At 28.4% G+C, this 22,589-nt stretch overlaps 1 protein-coding gene across 1 annotated transcript in view; it reads left to right on the top strand.

Annotated features, from left to right (window-relative positions):
- The window catches only part of LOC112595241 (cell adhesion molecule 3-like), a 259,369-nt gene extending 237,103 nt beyond the window's left edge, over positions 1 to 22,266 (top strand). The window contains exon 8 of the mRNA XM_025340378.1: positions 19,685 to 22,266. Within this exon, the coding sequence (XP_025196163.1) occupies positions 19,685 to 19,788 (104 nt within the window). The 3' untranslated portion in view covers positions 19,789 to 22,266. The remainder of the gene's footprint in view (positions 1 to 19,684) is intronic.
- The last annotated feature ends 323 nt before the right edge of the window (positions 22,267 to 22,589 follow it).

Genomic DNA, 22,589 nt, shown 5'->3' with positions numbered 1-22,589 from the left:
TAGCGCTCAATTAAAACGGTAAAGTGTTTGCACTCAAATTTTGTACATCTATCCGCATTGTTTAAGTTCAAAAACGTTTATTTTATTTTATGTTATTTTATGTTAATGTTTCGGTAGACATTATATTCGTATTATTACACCCTTCTAATTTTAAACCGTTTCCGTTACACTACATAATTGCATTATTATTTTTTACTAACCGTATTAAAATGAAATTTAAAAAAATATTGCTTTAACTTTTGAGAGAGAATAACATTTCAGTTTTAAAGACTATTAAAATTCTAAACATAGAAGTATAATTTATTGTAAGTTCACATCTAAATTGAGTACATTGAAGCACAGATATCCCTACAAGCCGTATCGATAATACCTAAAAATTTTATTACAGTTAAATACTGAATGTATGTTAATATAATAAAATTACAAAAATAAGAGTTATAATTTTTATTTTTTTTTTATTTATCATTCAAATCATCTAGACTACATCATATAGATGTTTACATAACTACTTATTAGTTATAGTTAGTTATAGTTATAGTTATAGTTATATTAGTTAGTATATGGAATGTTAAGCAAATTTTTAAATTAGATATATTAAACTTAAATATTTTAGACTCGGTGAAATACATATGCTCTATATAATATGTCTATCTCGAAATAATAACTATGTTCATTTACAGTTTTTGATTAAGTTAATTATCTGTGAGATTTGATTTTAGCTTCTAATCTATTTTTCGAGGATTGCCTACACAAAAACTACCTGCACTGCTGTGTTGCAATTAAAAGACTTATTGAAGTACATATAAAATGAAATTTCAATGACACAATTCCATCTATAGTCCTATCTAAAAGTCGTATGCAGTATTCCGATATGGTTTAGAATTTAGATCAATTGCTACAACGAATTACCCAAAACAGTTTGATTCAATCGAATAGATCGGTAAACTTCAAAGGAAATTCTTCTATACGATTACATACAAACTTAATACAGAAAATTTTTTAATCATATTAAACATTATTCCAGTATATGTCTTCATCGCTATGGAATCTAAGCAAGGGTATTTTTTTAACTTAATTCTGTGTAATCATTCAGAATCTTTCACTTCCAAGTGCCAGTACAATTAAATTAATTTAGATTCCTGTAAATATTTTATGGAAACGGCCTAAGAATACAATACACACAACCTTATATTATTAGTAATAGCGTAAACTTCGTTTCCTATTATACGAACAATAAGATTTTGTAATAACAAAATAGGTTCAGCAACTTTATTTTCAAAGTTCATTTTCTGTTTCTCTTTAACGTCATTGATCATAATACTTATGCTCTGGAATCCCACACAAAAGTTTTAATATATTTCATGTATCAAATAGTTTTATCTAATATATTGAGGATAATATTATCATATTTCCTTATCAGTTATCACTAATGTAAATGGAATTCGTGTGGTTTAGTTATTTTTAATTACGACATGGCTAATAACTTTTATGTAAAACGAGTTCTGACCTTTTAAAAGTTAAAAAATATTTAATTTATCAAGACTAGCTTATTTTAAAAAAAAATGTATTAAAAATAAAAAATTTTCAATATTTCATATTAATTTTATTTTAGAATTTACAACAATCATGAAAATAAATAATAATAAAATTGTTAATATTAATATTATATCATGTATTATATTATACATTGTCGATAACATAAACTACCTATGTTCATTTTAAAATTCAATATGAAATTAAATTTATTTAAACAACATTAATTTTCTAAATAGTTCAAATAATATTTCTTATTTCGACGACCTTAATATGTTTGCATTTTATAAATTGCTTTAATAGTTATTTAATTGATTAAACGGTTTTTAAAAACTTTATTATAGTTATGATTTTTTTATTTTTCAAATGAATAATAGCTCAAAATTATGTCCCCAACTTGTAGGAAATGCATTTATAAATATTAATAATATTTCAAACATTGAAGCCAGAAAATATTTGCATAATATATTTTAGAATGTATAAATATAAAAAAAAGTAAAAAAAAAAAAATGAAAATTTAAAAGGTTAAATATAATGCGGTTTTGATCAGTTGATATAATAACACTTATTTATAAATATTCAATTATGTTTAAAAATAAGCTTTCTAGTTGTTATAAAGGATTTCAATAAAATATAAAGATGTCTATTCTTCGATTCCTACCGATTTACTATCGACTTGAGCAAAACACCAATAAACTAATGGTGCAGCATATCTATTATAGATGGTGGGTAGAAAAATCTTTTTTTAAATTCTAGAATCGGCGATGAACTGCGATTCCGTTAATATAAATAGGGTGAAGACTATATACGTACTCGTATTATTATATTCAGTGGATACCGGAGAACTGCTCCAGTTGCCATAAATCAACCAAATCCGACAGTATGAGAGCGGAAAATCGACAAAACTCTCGGAGTAAAAGAAACCCAAATTAATAATCTCCATGTAAAACATGCACATACGGCTCACAAACGCATATACAATATACATAGATACATAAATTATATTATAGCATATATGCTTTATTTTCATGAATAATGTCCTAATAAGTCCTATTTATGACTTTGAAACTTCGCGTCGAGACCAAGTCTCGAGTAACAGTTAATTCCATCGTTGAAATGGAATACAAAGTAATTGCAGTCTACTAGCTGTACAAGTAACTGCAAAATACGCACTGCTACAACATAAATTATTATCTATAGGTAGGTTTATCGCCAGCTAAAAGCGAATAAGTATAAAAGGAACAGCCAACGGTCGTATAACAGTGACAATTCCAGCAAACCGAAAATGATAGGCAAAAATTCAACTGTTTCATAATATTATAATTGTTATTAAATTAATTCACGTTTCACATCACCCGATATTATATTATGAATCATATTATGTAGGTAATAGATTTAACGTATACTAAGAATTCAAAGTAATTAAACACGTAATTATGACTGAATACCGTTGTGCCAAGGGGTAATCATATGATTGTACATTTGCAAACATAATTAGTCTTTAACCATGTGTTGATTCAAATTCTACTGATTTTTAAAATCAAAGAGTACATACCATACTTTCATATACTTTGATTTGTTTGATACTTGTATGAAATTTAAGGATTCTTCTGGGATCTTCCTTTTTACTCTAACCTAATTAACAAATAGGATTTTTATAATTAGGGCTATGGATAAAATATATACATCATTATATAATATAGTATAACAAGCATTTTCTCGGACTACTTTTACAAATCATAAAAATAAAAATAGATAAATAGTAATCATCATCAAAGCTGTTGAATAGATGTCGTTTAAATCGATTATAATGGACTATAATTCATACCATAAAAACATTTCAATAACATAGAAACTACTCATTGTTAGAAATTTTATTTAAATCATCGATTCATCAGTTTACAATCAAAAATTATTGTTCTCGTTTAAAAAAAAATAAATAACGCTACGACAGGGCATTACATATGATGAAAATAGTTAAAAATTTAGTCTTTAGGTATAGATAGACGGTAGGTATACTTAAAAATTCCTATTATCAAAATTTAAACAAATGCAATATTAAAAGGTGATATTTTAGTGAGAATTTTAAGTGAATCATCATCTATAGTAAAGATTCTATACTACCTATGTATAATATTATTTGAATACTCTAGGATCACCTGCCAATTTGATACCAAATCTAATAATTAATCTAATCAATAAAATTTGATGAAAATTTCAGAATAACTTTATAAACTAAAAATAAATTCTATGACATAAGCCAGAGGGGAGAGAATCCGGAACCGGTGTCCATCCCCTTGAGTTTGCCACTGGATCACATCATAAAAGCAATTCTCTCGTTTCTTTTCCGATCCAACATGCATAGATACTAGATACACATACATACTAACCACTAAACGCTAAAATTAGTTAAAAGTAATATCGTATTGTTACGTGACTAAACGTTCGTTTTAACCGTAACTATATGTACTTGTGTATATACATAACTATTATTGTTTATTATAATATACGTATGTATAATATATATAATATATATATATACACATACTCAGATGACAGATGTATTCTATTTTGAACTTATCGTTATTTTTATTATTCTTATATATATATATACAATATAGCTACGTGTGCGTTATGTTTCAAACAATAGTCGGAGAGTTACTTTTACTACGCAAATGCTGAGGATTAATTATTGTGCGTGCACAATGTAACTGTCAACCACACCGGTTGAACAATTTGAAAATACGGTTTGTAAAGGATTGGTACGCGCGGCACGCAAATTGAGTACTTCAGTTTCCGCCGCATGTGTCCCCAAGTACTTAATAAGTAGGATTATTTAAATCGGTAACAGAGAATATAAATAATAATATAGTTTGCGAACTATGTCTTACACCACCAAACAGCATTAGGTGTATTAAACGTTTACAGACGTTTAACACGGTATGGATAAATATTTGTCTGTGTGTTTTAATATTATAGAGTATAGACTAATACACTCAAAAATATTATCAATCCGGGTGCGTTATGTATTATTTAAACGTCATTTGTATAGTGTTATAATAATATCAAGATGCGATATCGTCTAAAGCAGTACAAAAATCTGATTTTATATTTACAAGTAGTTTTAGATTTAGATCTGGCCGAGAGATCAGTTATAGCTTTACACAACTTTCTGTGTGCCTATATAATATATATACCAATTTATTATTTTTTGCAGTCTTTTTGAAACCCCTTCTAGACGTAATTTAAAATTATCTCAAGGATTCAAGTATAAAATAATAGTATGCAACCGAATGGAAATATTATAAGGATAGAATATACCGTTTTGAAATTGTAAAAATTCGATTATCGTGCAAATAAATCTTTCAGCATTGCAAGAAAAAAAATCACAAAACTGATTACGCATCAGGAAAAAAACGCAACACACTGAATTTTCGGTCCTTGGATTTTTTGTTTAAACACAGCGAGTAATATTCTTTACAAAAAGTAAATCAACCGTTATTCCAACGACAATGACTCTCGGGATGTCATAGAAGACAACTAAACGGGAGCATCTACCTATATTTAAATGTAAAAAAAGTAACATTGTATAAATTGAAAGTTTATTAAAAATACCGATTTTATATTTAAAACTGTACTTATATAGTTGATGTGCTGTTGCATAATATATTTCCATTCCTTCGAAAAAAAATGTTTACTTTAAAATTAAAAAAGCGAGCAAGTGGGTACCGCTCCGCTGTACATTAGTGGGTGGGGTGAACCTCGGACTAGAGTAGGTTAAATTTGAATGCAATGATAGGTATCATTGTATACGAAAAACGATTCTGAACGGAGATGATTTGTCAGTCTAGGATATATTATATTTAAATATTGTCATACATTCTATTTTGAAACAAATATTTTATTTTTCAATTAAGGCGCATTTTCAAAAGTCATGGTTAATCAATTAATTATTAATTTTTATAAATAATACCTACAAAATAGTTTGCAAATATTCATGATTTTGACGAATTTTTGTCGATATTTGAACTTCAAATGTTAATAAAAAAAAAATTGTGCCAATGTATTCTTAAAAATTTTTAATCACTATGAGAATAACTTATGAGGAACTTTGTATTAAATGTTCAAGTATTTTGATTGGGCCAAAAAAATTTTATCAACACTTCAAAAAAATTGAAAATTTCAGTTATCTATAAATAGCTCAAAAAAAGTCAAAAAATTTTTAAAATTAAATCATGTAAATAAAATGCCAAAACTAAATAACTGGTAAAATTTTCATGTATCTACGACTTATACTTTTTGAATATTAACAAATATTTAAAATCGTTTGAGGATAAATCGCTATTTCGTAAAAATTTAAAATTCAAACGCACTTAAAATTTTTCCTATAACAATGTTTTGAGTTTTTACTATAGCTTCTTGAAGTACAACTTAGGGAAAACATAGTGTAGTATTTTTAATTCTTAGTTATAAACACAAACAATTTTATGATTTTTCAACTGCAAAATTACATACAAATTTTCGCGTAAACTATAAACGTTTATAAAAAAAAATTGTGACTAACGATTTTTAATTTTTTTTTAGCTACAATAAGAACAACTCATAAAGAACCTTGTATTAATTTTTCAAAATTTTTTGGTCATCCAACATTTTTTTATCGACACTTCAAAAAAAAATTCTCATAAAAATCGATAATTTCAGTGGTCTATAAATAACTTAAAAAAAAAGTCAAAATGTTTTGAAAATTAAACTGTATATAGATAACACTAACATAAACATTTGGTGAAAATTTCAAGTATTTACAGTGATTAATTTTTGAATTACAACCATATAAAAAAATCGATTTGGTTGAAAACTGGTTTTGCGTAAAAATTCCCGTTTTTCCGTCATTTTTTTTTTTTTTTGTTTTTCTCGATTTTTTGAAAACTGTTGGAAAATATTTACTTTTTACCTGTATAATGCACCAAGGATATTCACTTTGCCATCGGAAACCACCCCCGAAGTTTGAAATTGAAGCATTATTTCGATTACTCATGCTGTACACAGACACACAAAAAAAAAATAAATAAACACGCACATCATTGTAAAATCAATACATTCATCACTCTGTTCAGTATCTAAAAATAATTTAATATACAGTGTCTCTTGCATATTGTGTGCCTTTTGTTCGATACAATTAAATTTCACTATAGGTAACTTTTACATTGCCTACTGTTGGATGCAAAGTATTTTGTCTGTACCAAAACAATTTTATGTTTTCAATGGAAATATTATCTTTGATAAGTGACATAAATTTCATATTTGTGTATACAAATTGTTGGTACATGAACAGACAAGTTATATGTAGGTATATCTTACTAAGGTATGACAACAAGTAATTGTGATACGTTTTTGGTATAAAATTTGTTTACCCGTCTTGTTTGTCCAATCTCGGTAAAATATACTATAACTAGTGTAGTAATTGTTGGTGAAAAAGGAACGGTCAACACCCGGAATCACTACAGTCCAGTGTTTTTATTTATACTTTCGACACAAAACTTACGATTATTAAATTCGCTTTGGCAATTAATTAATTATCATTATCCTTCCGCTTGGTATAAAATTTTCTATTGACACACGCGGTCTATCTAGTTGTTTACTCGTTCCGTTCTGAGTGTTTTAAACAATCTGGCATAATAATATAAATATAACGACGTAACGTTCAAACACGAAATTGTTTACTAAACAAACGAAAAAAATGAATGTATTTCCGAAGGCCCAAGTATAGCGTGTTGAGCGGCGTTTGATACTAATACGGAAGAGCGGACGCTGCAGCTGAGGCTCCAATTACGGTAAACTTTGCTAGCGTATAGGATGTAATAATATTATAATATAACGTAATATCATATTTCCACGGAACATCTCGGAGACGTCTGATCATCTTCACCCCCTCCCCTCCCGCCGTGGTCCACAATCCAGACAGGAAGTGTAAAATCCGACAAACGTAATGACTGTGTGCCATGGGCCGGTGTTACCCAAGGGAGGTTGCATTGTTTGAAGTCCGACGTATAACACCACCAACGATCTACAGCAGTCGGTAACTTTCGAGGGTGGATAACACGCACGCTTCCAACAATTGGTATTATTACTATTATTGTTATCGCGAATAAAACACGATGTGTACCTCTGCTGCCGACAAATTATTCATCGTCGCAGCCGCGTATATGATATATTATATATATATATATATATATATATATATATATATATATATACAATAAACATATACGTGTATAGGTAAAACGGTGGTTCGATTTGATTTGTTTTCGCGTATTAGGTTAGGTTGCATAGATATCTTCTGCTGCAACACCGCTAACACTACCGCTGTTAAATTCATGGGCGTGTACAAAAGATATATATTATATTGTCATAGTTGTGTATACGATATATTTATACATACATATAGGGGCGTACCTATCCGAGATACTTGTGCCCCTTCCCGTGTACGGGGATTGTTTGTAATGTATATGTGTAATAATTTTATATATCCAAACTCGTCAACACTCGCAGAGTACCTACCGATAGGCATATATTATATTAAAATATAATCGGTAGCGTCTGCGACGATGACTTTGCGCAACTCAAATATTTGTAATAGACCACTACAGCTGCGGGGTGTGCGGACGAGACTTAAACTACGTGTGTATATACGTATAATAGGTATATTTTATACATATACAATTTTATTTTATTATTATATATATATATATGCGTGTAAATAAACGTACCAATATATACGCACCGCAGTGCACAATGGAACGAGAAGGAAAGCTGCAGACATATATAATATATGATATATTATATACCTATTATACATACCGCGACCGCCGTTCGCCAGCGACGTACATTGTTGTGATGGAAATTTACGCGAGACGAACGAGAGGAGCAGGCGCGATTAAATGAGACGGACCGGAGACAAAAGGATCGCAAAGCCTATTACTTTAATTTATAGTTAATATATTATTATAATATGGACCGGCGCGGTGAGTCAGTAGCTGTATAGGTAAAAATACGAATAATGAATCTACGGCTGCAGCCTGACGATGATATATAATGTATAATAGTATAAGGTACCCAACTATTACTATCTGTGAACGACATAAGCGGATTTCGGTGGAGAAAATTTTGTGAGATTCTGTCGGATGTTTTAACGAACAATGCGCGAATAATAATCATATAGCGATTGCAGTATACGAGAAATCGTGATATTATATCGTCGAGGGGACGTCGATAAAAGTTTGACGACGGTAACTGTATTAACCGTGTACATTTATAATTACATATTCTGGTAATGTGATTATTATTATTTATAGACAATGTTTAGCTGCAATGCATTATTTCGCATAGCATGTTTGTGTTGTTATTAAAAAGTAAAAAAATTTTAATAATATGAAAAATAGTTATATCGTTGTACGTTTACGCGTGAACGGGCGCGCGTTGAATTTTGTTAATATAACATTATATAATATTGTATTATATATCACACCGTTGTATATTATATTATTCATCATGTACAGAGAGTACGACGATTGTTGAATTGTGTTTCCAGTTGCTTCTATATACCGCGTAGGTATATAATAAATAATATTATGTAGATATTTCTAAATATTTACATTTCGACGACGACGTTTTCGTTTCATGACAAATTTACTTACGCATTATTGTTTTTTGCCTCGAGGAGAGGGCTGCAGAGGTAAAAACGAAATTAATTACGAAACGGCGTAAGCTATTTTAGAGACCAGATCCGTTGACAAAACCGTCGTGTTGTTATTGTAGGTCGCCTTTCGGATTACAAGGTGCCGGTGTATATAATATTATATTATATTATATACAGTGATATGGTACACATTGTATTCTATAAAACCTAAGCTATACGACGATCGATATTGTTATTAATGGAAGAATCGTGCGTATGACGTGTATATTACACTATGTGCAATATTGTGCATAGTATATTTTATACTATAGTGCATGTATCCTATATAGGATCTACTATAATACTTAAAGTAAGGATTTCGTAGTAAATTTGTACACCGTTAGTACATTTCCTTTTATTGATTCCATTGCGACTATGACGTCTCTCCGTGTCAAATGCATCAACAGAGAAAATTGTTACGCCACGATTATTATTGCAAATATTATTATTATTGAGCGCATTAGCCATTAACCAAACACGCCGACTCAGAAAAATATTATTATATTATTATAAGATGTGGGATGACGGAAAGGACACCGATGACACCTGTCAAAAATAATAGCCTCAGCCAATCGGCCGACGAACATCCGTAAATCATAATAATGTACGTCATTTACGGTATAACATTATTATTATACATATTCGTTGAACATAACGCAGCGTAAATCAGACCACCGCGAAAAGTCGTAAGTGGAAAAAAGGACACTACTACGATCGGTTTTAAACCCAACAGATAGGTATACTTAAAGACTTTTATTACTAAAACCGTATTAGAAACGGTACAGTTGAAAAACCGATAACAAAAATTTGAAAAAAATTGAAACCATTTTCAAGCTAGGTAGAAAATTAAAATTTTTTGATTTCGTACGCATTGACAGGGATAATCGATAATTATTAAGCGCATACATATAAATCATATGATATTTTTTTTCTGGAACCACACTAATAAGTAGTTATGACTTACGAGAAAGTAATATTAAATATTCAAAACAATATTACACTTGTTACGAACCATATAATCTATATATAAATCAAATGCTATAATACACCTATTATACAGTGTGGCGACTCGTTTTGTAAAGATAATTAATAATACAAGCATTTTGAGATTGTAACAAAGAGCGTGAACGTTGTATTATTTTAATTTAACCATTTAAGTATGATCACATGTCTTTTCTTGAAAAAGTCAAAACTCAATGTCTCACGGATAAGCATAGAAGTCGAAAAGCATACTAAATCATGCAACAAGATCCCTTGTGACAATAAAGTTGCCACAACCACGACCACCACTCTTTATGATCAGATTATGCTTGAAGGATATCGAGGCAAAAATTCGGCAGATGGTTAGTGGGTTGAGGAGGATACTTGAGATATTTAAAGGCGAGTCGTAACACTATTGACGGTCTTATTTATCAGTATTTTGGAATTAAATCATCGTGACACCGCTCATCATCTTATATCTTATACATCGGTTTTTTTTTTTTTTTTTTTTATTCTAAGTTAACATTAAATTAAGGGTTTTCTACACTTAATACATCAAGTTTTCATTCCTACGTTGATGTGTGAATCGACGAGTTGGGACGCAACGCGCTTAAGATATTTCAAAAATAGTTTAACTTCTTGTAAACTAAACACAATAAAATTACATATAACACGTGTTTGCACTTAACTACCATCGGTATGGTATAACGATGTTGTACAACACCATAATATAACTAACGCAGGGCACTATAAACAGTATAAACGGCAATGGGTTTTCAGTAACGATATACACGATTAGTGCCCGTATGAATTATATATTATAATGTTACAACAAAAATTAGTCTTCGACAAAACGCCTGTAAGTTTATTATTACCACCACTTAAACAACCGGTCGGTACAATTATAGTAAACCACGTTATGGGCAATATTATTATGCATTGTTGTGAATATGTGTACGAACAACACAAACTTTTAATTATATAGAAAGCATTAATTCTATTAATTATAAAACTCGCTTAATGTATACACGACGATCTCACTAGTGGGAAACGTATTCGCTACGCATTCGAATTTTTAACTGTTCAAATGATGTACGTCACGTATAAAATTCGGATGAAAATTGAGTTCCTCGAATCTAATTACAAGTTTTGGTGGAAAACAATAGGTATCATCGATTTTATGTACGAAACCCGAGAACATTTTGTTTTTCTAATTAAAAAATATACACTACAAAACGAGTTTGATACAAAAACAACATTATAGCATGTCTGTTATTTTAGATGTAGTTGTACTGCAGCTTTAAAATGAACAACCCGGTCGTTTTAAAACATATTATCATAATTGAATGTAAAATATTAAAATAAAACAATGCGATAATATTTGTTCATTTTAAAATTAAATTATTGACAGCTTCAAAGAGATCAAAATGTACAGATTATATAATTAATATAAATCAGTGATAAATTTATCTGCATCGACTGCATCGTGATTTCCATACGCACTCGATTTTTAGTTACTAATGTTATTATGACCTAAACAATACAAATATCGTCTTCTTCTTCTCTCTATTCCAGTGGCAAAAGCTCGAAATAAATTATTGTTTCTGAAAGTTTTCCAAGAATTTACAAAAATGCCTCGCGAAGCTACTAGTAATTATTCACACGAGACATTTTCTAATGACGATTTAAAGGAAAAAAATATTTACAGATGTCGAATACTACACTCATTTGGAACGAAATGTATGATTTTCCGTTAATACTCAATAGACAGCCATAACAGCAACGGTGATATTATATAATAATATTCTCATCATAAAAATTACCGATCGCGTAACAAACGTTCACAGCCAAATGGAAAATGCATTATTACCTCATTCGAATAGCACATAAACATTTACTAGTAATTAATATACTAATTGGATGTCATTGCGAATGAAGCAGTCGACATAGCCACGTAGGTGCAAGTACACAGTACAGAGTGGACCACTGCAGATCATCCGCGTAAATCTACTACGATCCACTCTGTATAGAGATATTTATGCATGGCATTTGGTCAAGGACATTTTGGCTTGAAATCATTTCGACGTAAGTATTACAAACAATAAAATATAAGATAATGTTAAAACAACTATTCCAACTAAAATTCGATCGTACCATTTTGTTTGGTTATGCTTTCTAGCGTATATATAATTATTGAAAAATTCAAAAAATAAATTAATAACGCATCACGTACGCTCTTAGATAGTATGTATAAGTAAGAAAATAATATATAAGTAAATTACCAATACGAAGAAGCTAAATTTACATATACACTAATACAAGTATATAAATTTTTTTCAAATTTATATATTTCAAAAGTTATACATTTTAATAGATTTAACAGCTACGGTTCTTAACTCGGATTTTGTGTCAAACATTTCATATTCCTTACCTATTAAATCAGAGTCTCCACCGCCATCACACCATTTTTACTCTAAGTATACTGATCGTTACGACTAACAAGATAATTAATTGTTATAGTCAATTATTTACTCTCTACTTAAAATTAAAACCGTTAGTTGCAAATTTCTTAAGTTTTAATTTTTTGAACGACAACGTTAAACTTTAAGTATCATGTTCCGAAGATTTTCTGAGAATATTGTTGTGTAAAAATTATATACATTATTAATTATTTACAAGTATTTAAAGTTTAGATGAACAAATAAGTGGTCTAACATTTTACAGGACACATCCTCATCTGACCTGTGAGTGGCCACAATACAACACTTCGCACAAAAATCAAACTCGACTAAAAAAATGTTTGTGATAAAAAAACAGTAAAAGTTAATTTTTTCAAAATATTGTTTTTTATTGAATTTTAATAATGTAAGACAAATATTTTCAAAAATATTCATACTTTTTGAAATGTTAAATGAATGATACTGAAAAATTGTGTGGACTGTAGAATCGGTGGATGCAGACCGTTTGTCGCCACGAGGGCGTCTAGACTCTAGACACGACGATAGCTATATTTATGTATTTATTTATTTAGACTACACAATGTCGAAACACAATGGAATTTACAACATGACCAAAACGTGGAAAGTCTGTTTAGATATATTATTATTATTGTTGTCATACCGTTTTTGCAGATCAGTCAAAAATGAAATATAATATAAAACTCAACTCCCCGAACGTCAAACGTGGCAAAATCACAACGATACAATATAATATCTTATAAACCGCAATGATCCGATCGTTGATTTTTTTTTTTTTTAACAATAATATTCACGTGAACGTCAACTGTTTTCATATTTTTATTTTTTTTTTGCATTTTCATTTGTTATCCGCCCTTAGACTCACAATAATACTATAAAATACATATTATGCAATAGTAGCAGAGGTTTCCGCATCATATTTTAACAACGAAGCCTGTCGTCACAATACCGCAGTATAATATTATTTGTCTGCGTTCCATCGGCCGGTCCCGGTTAAACCAATAATATGCGAAATGTCAATGTATATTAATAATAAAGTGTTTACACTGCAGTTTATTTACCATGTCTTCGGACGGCGACAATAATATTACTGGACGGGATTTTTATCTATATGAAAAAAAACTAACAACAAATTAAAACAAAACCTCTTTAATGACTGATTTTTTTTTATGATGTATATTATTATACATTATATGCGAATATCACAATGCCCGGCGGATCGATGTACTAATCATTATTTTTAAACCAGGTCAAAGTGAAAAACAAAACTTTTAGTTCCACTAAAATTCCACTTAAATATGTACCTTTATATTATAATAATAATATTATGTCAGTTCAAAATTTCAAATTGCTGATTAGTGATTAATAAAATGCGTTTCGTTTCTAATCGAATCCTATTACAGAACTATAATGCGCAAATAGTTCAAAATAAAAACAAGAATAAAAGTATATCATGATTCATAATAATGACTTTTTCCTCAGCTGATTCACAAAATATGTGATTTTTTTCCAATCAACAATATATTACTTTCTTATTATTTCTTTCAATTATACACATTCATATTTTTCCATTTTGTAGTAAATTAATAAGATGTATTTTACTTTTCGCAACAATATAATATTGTAAAGAACACAATATTTTCTTGAAATTCATTTTATATCAGTATTTTTATTTTTTTGTATACAAAATGTCATCCGAATTAATATAAATACCTTTGAATAGTCAAAAGTAATTTCAGTTAAAAAATGTCGTTTAAATGATTTCTTCTAAGTTAAAAAAAATAATAATAATAATAATAATACAGAAAATAAAAATAAATAAGAATAATTTCACTGTTATTGACAATAAAAAACCATTAAGCGTTCAGAGCTATTGAATATTCTACGCGTAGGTATCTACTGTATCTTACAGCGCTATACGGTATTTGGTACTAATTCAGATATTTTTTAATCTAGAAAAAAATACTGTACCGGTGTTTTATTTGCGTGATTATTACTTACACAGTCACGCTAACTACTGACAATTATTGTCACAAAAGTACGTGGTATTTTATTTAAAATGTGAAATGGTATTCGTACTTAATTGCTTACAGAAAACTTTGGATTACATCTTAAATGTATTTTAATAAGACAATTTTAAAAATATATTTCTACGCGCATTAATTTAAATTTCTAGCAATTCAAAACGATGTTTTAAGTTCAGGTAAATTTTATAGATATTTTATCAACTTAATTACATCTGTAATTGTGACATTTTAAAATTTTGATCAATAATGTATGATGTTATTTAAAAAATACCCGTACACTTATTTCTTTCAAGCTAAGTACCTACCTTTGTACTTTTTTGGTGAAGAGAAACATAACGACCAATCAAATATTCAAATGTATTTTGACTGTTAATAATTGATAGTATCTATATATTATGTTATTTGTATGTAAAATTGTCCACTAGTTAAGATTAGTGACAATTCATTTTTCATAACAGTTCATTATTACTCTTATACTAGAATATGAAAAGTCAAGTTGATGGAATAAATATATTATAATTTTGAAAATTATAAAAAAAAAAACCACAATAAATTAAAAAGAAACATATTCCTGCAAGTTGGATTTTATTTAATTACACAATTAAATGCATAAATGATTTTAATTAATTATTCATTTTAAAAGCTAAAATTTTTGAAATTGTTTTTTATTTTTTAATGTTTTAATGAACACAAGATAATTATTTACTTCCAACTCAGTGATTCATTTCGTAATCAAATAAACTCCTTAAATGTATAAAACATGATTAAAAATTAAAACGCTACGTATCTATCTATTAATTCTGAATCTATCTTATTTTATAAAATTATTTTAATTTATACATTCTTAGAATTTTTAACATAATTATATATTTCTATGTCGTTTGCTAAGTTCAGAAAATTAATTTTAAAGTATTTTGAAGATTGAACATTTAATCGAATCTAGATGATGAGATTTGTTAAATTTAAACCATTTCCCTTAACATATATGCTTATCCCATAATATGATCCCTTTAAAATAAAAATAAGATATGTACCCACGCAGACAATTTCAATTTCATGTCATCTAGTTTCATACAATACTAAAATCGATTATTTTTTTTATCTACTGTTAGCGTAACATTTTTATTTATTTTACATATTATATGAACAATTGGTATACTCGTATATCATGCATACCTAAATATTATTATATTTATAAGCTTAATGATGTTCATAGTATTATCCATATTTAAACCTATATAGCTAATGATCGTATAAAACCATACGACTTAAGTCCAATTTATAGTAAATAAAACTTTCATTCTTTCAAAAATACTCTTTTTTATATCAACTTATATCGAAACCAAAAACTTCATTGTATCGTTTAGAATAAATGTTAACTACATGTTATACTATAGATATCGTTGAGTAGTGACAGACATATATATTATTTGAATCAAAGTAATTATAAGACAGCAATAAACTTATACTAAATTAATGAATGGTGAATTAAAATTACATTTAAAAGTTCTGCAAATTAAGTTTATACTCTCAATATATCTAATTCAAATTATGTAATTGTAAATTAACATTCAATAATAATTAGAAAGATGTATATTTTATAACGTACAATTTGTATTTAAAACTTTGACATGTAAGCACATGTACAAAAAATTCCATCGTAATTCATTATTATTTTTTACATTTAATATCCAAAAAAAGTTTAATCGTTTGAACCGTGCAAAATTAATATAATATAAGCTGATGGTTTTTTTTTTTACAGGTTTTTAAAATTAATCGTACGAGCGTGTAAAACCTTTTTTCTCTAAAATTAATTGGAAAACAAAATTTAATTTTTTTAATCCATCTGATAAAGGTGGAACCAATTTTTAGCAATACATTTATTTCGGATTAAAAACCACGTACTGTAATAGTATAAACATAGTGACACGTTTAATACTTTCTTAATTAGAATAAATTTAGATAATGATGTATTTCATTTAATAATCTGTGAAATTATACGACTAAGTATACGTCATATACAAACCTAAATACCCGTATAAACTTATCTACTTGTTTTGATTGTCCAGTTTACAGTTACCTACCAGTCAAGTCGGGCATATTAACTATTTTTTTTCTTAATACATAATAATAAAATTACTTTTTTAAATACCTACTATGATACTGATTTTATAAATTCAATTCTGTTTTTTCCCTTTTTATTTTTCAATTTCATTAAAAATATTTTTTTTTAATTAAAGTTCGTTTCCTAGCTTTTATATAAACTTCTGATTGAACTCCCAATAAAACATTTAAAAAATTATGAATAATAGGATATAACATATAAAAGTTATTTTTGAAATTCAAATGCAAAAACTCGATGACATTTGTAGTTCAAATTATAGATTCAAAACGTAATGCCAATATAAGTGAAGAAAAAATAGCACTGTCACAAATATAAATGTCAAAAATATAACCGAAAAATGTTATTGATTTATTATTCTAAAGCTTCTTTTCACTTATAAAATCCATTGCAAAGCAGTTAATTATTTCTTCTGTATATAAAAATGGCATTCTAAATATATTTTCTAACCATTTACCTATTTCAGAAGTCTTATCTTTATATTTTTTCCTTAAACTTACTCCCTGAATTTTTCGCTACCATCATAATTGCGCAAAGTGAAATCTACATTCTACAATTTTTATATGATTTAACATATAATTGATTCCACCTTGAAGTCCACGTCAAAAATCGACAATAACTCGTGTTGGCTATAATTAAAATAATAAAGGATGATTGATTTTAATGTTTATGTATAAAATAAGTATTCTTTTATTTGTTTTAAAGTAGACAAAATACTAAAGGAAAATATGAATTATCTTTATAACCACGAATTTAAAATAATTGATAAAAATGTTTTACACAGTATCCAAAAGTGCCATCAACATTAACAGATTCTAACATAGGAAATTTAAATTTGTAATTGTAGAAAAAATAATAATATGGTAAATTAATTAAAAGTTTTCCTTTTTGAATTGTTTTTAAATAGTCATATATTTCATTAATATTTGTTGTCAAAAAATTTAGAGTGTTTGTGGGCAAGCTTGTCATACATTATCGCGTAATAAAAGTAAATCAGTATCTATTGATGTGCTGCAGTTCTCAATTTCTGGTATAACAATTTTGGATGGTCTTACCAAAGTGCTCGTATTTTCAGTCGTTTTTCTTTTCTCGGTTAGTCCGGATAACTTAATGCTCAATTTGTCTTACCTCTTCATCGTGATTATGTTATAAGTTTGATTCATGTGTTAAATACAAAATAGTAGCAATCAGATAACAAAAATTAACAGTTTAATCTGTTAAATTAAAAATAGTTATAACTATATAACAATAAAAAGTATTTACAGTTTTGATATACGTACCCGTTCGTAAATTAATTTAAATCGTATATATTTTTACTGGACATGTTTCTTGGCATACCGCCAAAGAGTTTTGCCACATCGACTCTTATCAGCAAAAGAAAATTTATAATTATTAAAAATTAATAATTTATTTTCCTCTTTCAGCATTATAACTTCCATTATATTTGTATAATACCGAATCACACAAATATAATACCAAATGTGGATCACACAGTTTGCAATCAACTGAACGATCGCAATGTTTTATAATCTTTGTAAATTACGCTTTTGGCTATTCTTATTCATTTAGTTTGATGGCAGCCCCTGCTAGTTCTATATCATTTAATATTGGATTATTTATTACCTTTTGATAAGATACGCAGTCAATTCGAATAAAGTTTTGAGTGCACTGCAGTGTCAAGTATTATAACAATTTATACATGATGTATTATATTATTTATTATTTTGTTAAAATTTAAAATTTAATAGTAACCCAAATAAAAAATTGTTAAATATAGTGGCCTTATAACCGAGCCTACTTGTCATAAATATATAATAATAATTGCTTGATTACCGTAAAACTTTTTGAAAAAACGTTAATTGTGACCCAAATTCCTAGGCGCCCGCAAGTTTAAGTTTCAGCGAATATAGAACACAATATATTGTTTATAATATTAAGCAAAACATGATGACGACACTTATTTATTGGCATAAACGTGTTACTATTGTTGACACCGGACAATATGCAACTGTCGTTTATTGTTATAACAGCAGTTACTTCTGTGTGGACTTGAGCTCAAAACATTTTTTATTAGATAGGTATGACAATATAAGTGCTATTCAAAAAACTGTTCACGTACCTATCGATAACGTATGTGATTTATAGAATAAATATTTTTTTTTACTGTGTCGACTTGAATGTGGTCAATGACAATATATTCGTATATATTTTCATGTAAATCTATCTACGTTTAGAATATTATTATGATTTTATTTTGAGAAAATGTAATAGGTACAGCGTATTTATATACCTTGTCCTTCCATCAAAATCATGTGATAAATAATTTAGCGAAATGAAAACCACTCAAAATCATAATTTTAGCATCTAATATAAGTACATTATAGAATATTGGAGTTTAAAACCCGTTTTTTTTTTATAAGCACTATCATAATAGTTCTTTCTTAAACAATATTTTACAAAAATAATGTGTGACTTTTCCTGGAAAACATTCTTTTCTTCAAATTGCAATGTTTAAACTCTAATATTAACGTTTAATATAGATTTTGAGTTTTCTTAGTGAAATATACCCGTTAAATAGATGGTTATTCGAAGAATCCACGATGTGCACGTATAATATAATATAATACTTGTGGCATATATAATGACTTCAATACCGATCAAGTCGTCTCTTCCTCATCCGGCTCTGTTTAATCTCAATAGCCATGCATAATATTATAGCAAATTATGAACATTATTAAAATATAATATTGTCGTAAGACGTACAACAATATGATCCCTCGTTGACTAATGGTTTTTTGCGTGTTCACAGGAGAACAACCGGCAGCGGTGCACGACGGCAATTCGGGTCCTCTGGTGTGCTGCGTAGCCGGCTGGTGGCTGCTGACTCTGTGCTGTCTGGTGCTGTCCAGTTGATTCCCCGGTCCCGTGCAGTAAACAGTGACACCAGAGTCCAAAACACCTGCACAGCGATCACGCCGCCTCATTATATTTACGAGTATATGCTCGTCGATCGCGCAACAACAATAGTCATTATTACCTGCGCAGAATAAAGATTGTTTTGCGACGAATCGTTCAGGATGCCGATGTAAGATCGACAACTTACACCACAGACTGTTTTGCCAACACGCCAAAAAACGAAATTCCGAAATACTTTTATATTGTTGAGCGTTTGTGTGTGTGTGTGTGTGTGTGTGTTTGTGTGTATGTGTATACGTAGATAAATGTTAGAGTGTCCCAATAGATATATTGTAAGTACAATAGAACCTCAATAATCCAAACCCCGTTACATCGAAACTCGCTTAATCCGGAAAACTATTTAAAGCTGTTTTCATGCTTACTGTAGAATAAACCATGATAATATTCAATTTCACATCTGCTGTCAAAGATTCAAAATCATCAACTATTTTATTAACTCATGGAAGAAACTTTTAATAAATAAATAGATTGAGCCTAATATTTCTGAGTTAGAAACAAATTATTTTCACAACACTTTCCGCCAAGGTAGTGAAAACTTAGCTACACTGAAAAACATCGTGTTGTGGTTAAAAGCAGAGGATATCGTTAAAAGCGTGATTGCTGCAGAATCGGATGAGTATGATTAAAATGAAGCAGACACAAAGCCAAAACTTAGTGAAATTAAAGGTCACCTAAACATTGTCATTAAATAAGTTAAAGATAACAACAATAAAAACATATCAGTATATTACAAACATTTGAAATAATAATTGTGTGAGTTAATTAATAAAAGAATTAATGAGAAAGGAAGACAACTTTAGATCAGCAGTTTTTCAAATCAGTATAATGATTATATGACATGTATATACTAAATAATTGTTTTATAGGGCCTAATTATATGATGTATCTTGTATATTTTATTCTTAAATCTATAATAGACATATTTTGGTCATTTTATTTAATCCGGATTTTCATTAAACCGGTCAACCAAGAGCCCCCTAATTAGTCTGGATTAATGAGGTTCTACTATACTGCGTACAACGTGTTTTTAGCGATATTGGGTTGAATTTATTTTTTTTTACACTGTTGCACGTCGGTGATTATTACAATTATCTCTACTTATTTGTATGATAAAATATATATTGTATAATATCAACTCTGCAGTCACTCTATAATCTGTAATATAATTACAACAGTATAATTACACTTCTAAACACCGTGTTAGAGTGTTCGTAGGTGCTGTAAATTATAAATTGTGAAAAATAAATCAAAATGACAAATGTAATACCTATACTCAAGTTATATTCAATAGTCAAAAAACTTTCGAACGATGTACGTTTCGGCGCCTGTAAATGTAAATCGAAGGATATTTGTCGTAGTATCGTATTTTATCAAATTATTAATCGCTTTTGTTAGCGAAAATATTTCACGCATGAAATTTCAGACGAGATAACAATAAAATTTACCAATGTACCTACCTAGATAGAAAGGTAGTACACGTTAAAATGCAACGACGATGATATATTTTATCTCGATTCACAGTAATACTTGACGATTTATGTAGACTTTAAAACTTGTAACTACGCTCACGTGCAGTTTATCGCATACGTCAAAGGATCAATTTCGCGTATATAGTATATTATACTCATACACTCGATTTCGCATGTAACTGATAATATAAAATTTAGTTCTCCCAAAAGAATCTGAAACACATAATATTCAAGTCTGTTTAATAATTATCATCATGTAAGAAATAGCATTCTTGATGATTGTCATAATCAGTACTTTTCATAAACATGAGCCAAAAACAAAATTTTAGAAAATTTTTACTATTTCAAAAACAAAGACTTGACATTTTTATTTTAATAATGACTAAAATTTAAAGACTAAATAATATTCAACAGCATTTTCTATAAAATCATCGTACGAAATAATATTTGTCTCGTAGTTTGTATACCATCTGATACCAAAATCGAAAAGACCCTGGCACCTACTCCCCAAATTTTTATTACAAGGTACATCGACACCATAATATGGTCCAAATGTGTACCTAACTAGTAGTTATCAACAGGTAAAAAGTACGGATTCGATTTTGATATGTTCGACGTTCGTTATTGGTCTATTCTATCATTTTTATATTTTAATGGTGAAGTACTAAAGTTTATCATAGATACACCTGAGTGTGCTCTTTTTAATATTTTCAACTTAAGTACCTACCATATGTTTACAAAGTTTTACAGTATCCTTTATACGATTTATCAATTTCTAGTAGGTATAGATGTCTTCCTCAAAGTGTATCTATCTGATATAAATCCTAAAAAATATCCGTTATGACTACTTTAATAATCTGATGTTGTTGATATTCTACCTATATTCTTATGTAATTATAAATGTAATACATTAATAATTACCGTATTTCATAATATTCAACTAGGTTTAATAATATATTGTACGCTGAAAAAAATAAAATATTATAAACTATAAGAGTATGACACAAATCGTATTACCGATTCGTCATAATTATTATTATATATAATACGTATATTATATACCTACCTAATTATAATCGTATTGCAAATTTTCGTGAAAATTTTTTTTTTAATTCTATAAATATAATGAATATTTTTAACAAAATTGGTTGTAAAATTATGTAAATATTATTTTAATTTAATTAAATGTGTATAAACCTTATTCTATGTATTTATCCTAACCTAATCGCTACTTAATATCCAAAGTTTGTTTTAATTCACAATAACACA

Source organism: Melanaphis sacchari, unplaced genomic scaffold (genome assembly GCF_002803265.2).
Source record: "Melanaphis sacchari strain LSU unplaced genomic scaffold, SCAv2.0 Contig261_pilon_pilon, whole genome shotgun sequence".
Classification (NCBI taxonomy): domain Eukaryota; kingdom Metazoa; phylum Arthropoda; class Insecta; order Hemiptera; family Aphididae; genus Melanaphis; species Melanaphis sacchari.
This window is presented reverse-complemented; position numbering and strand designations above follow the sequence as displayed.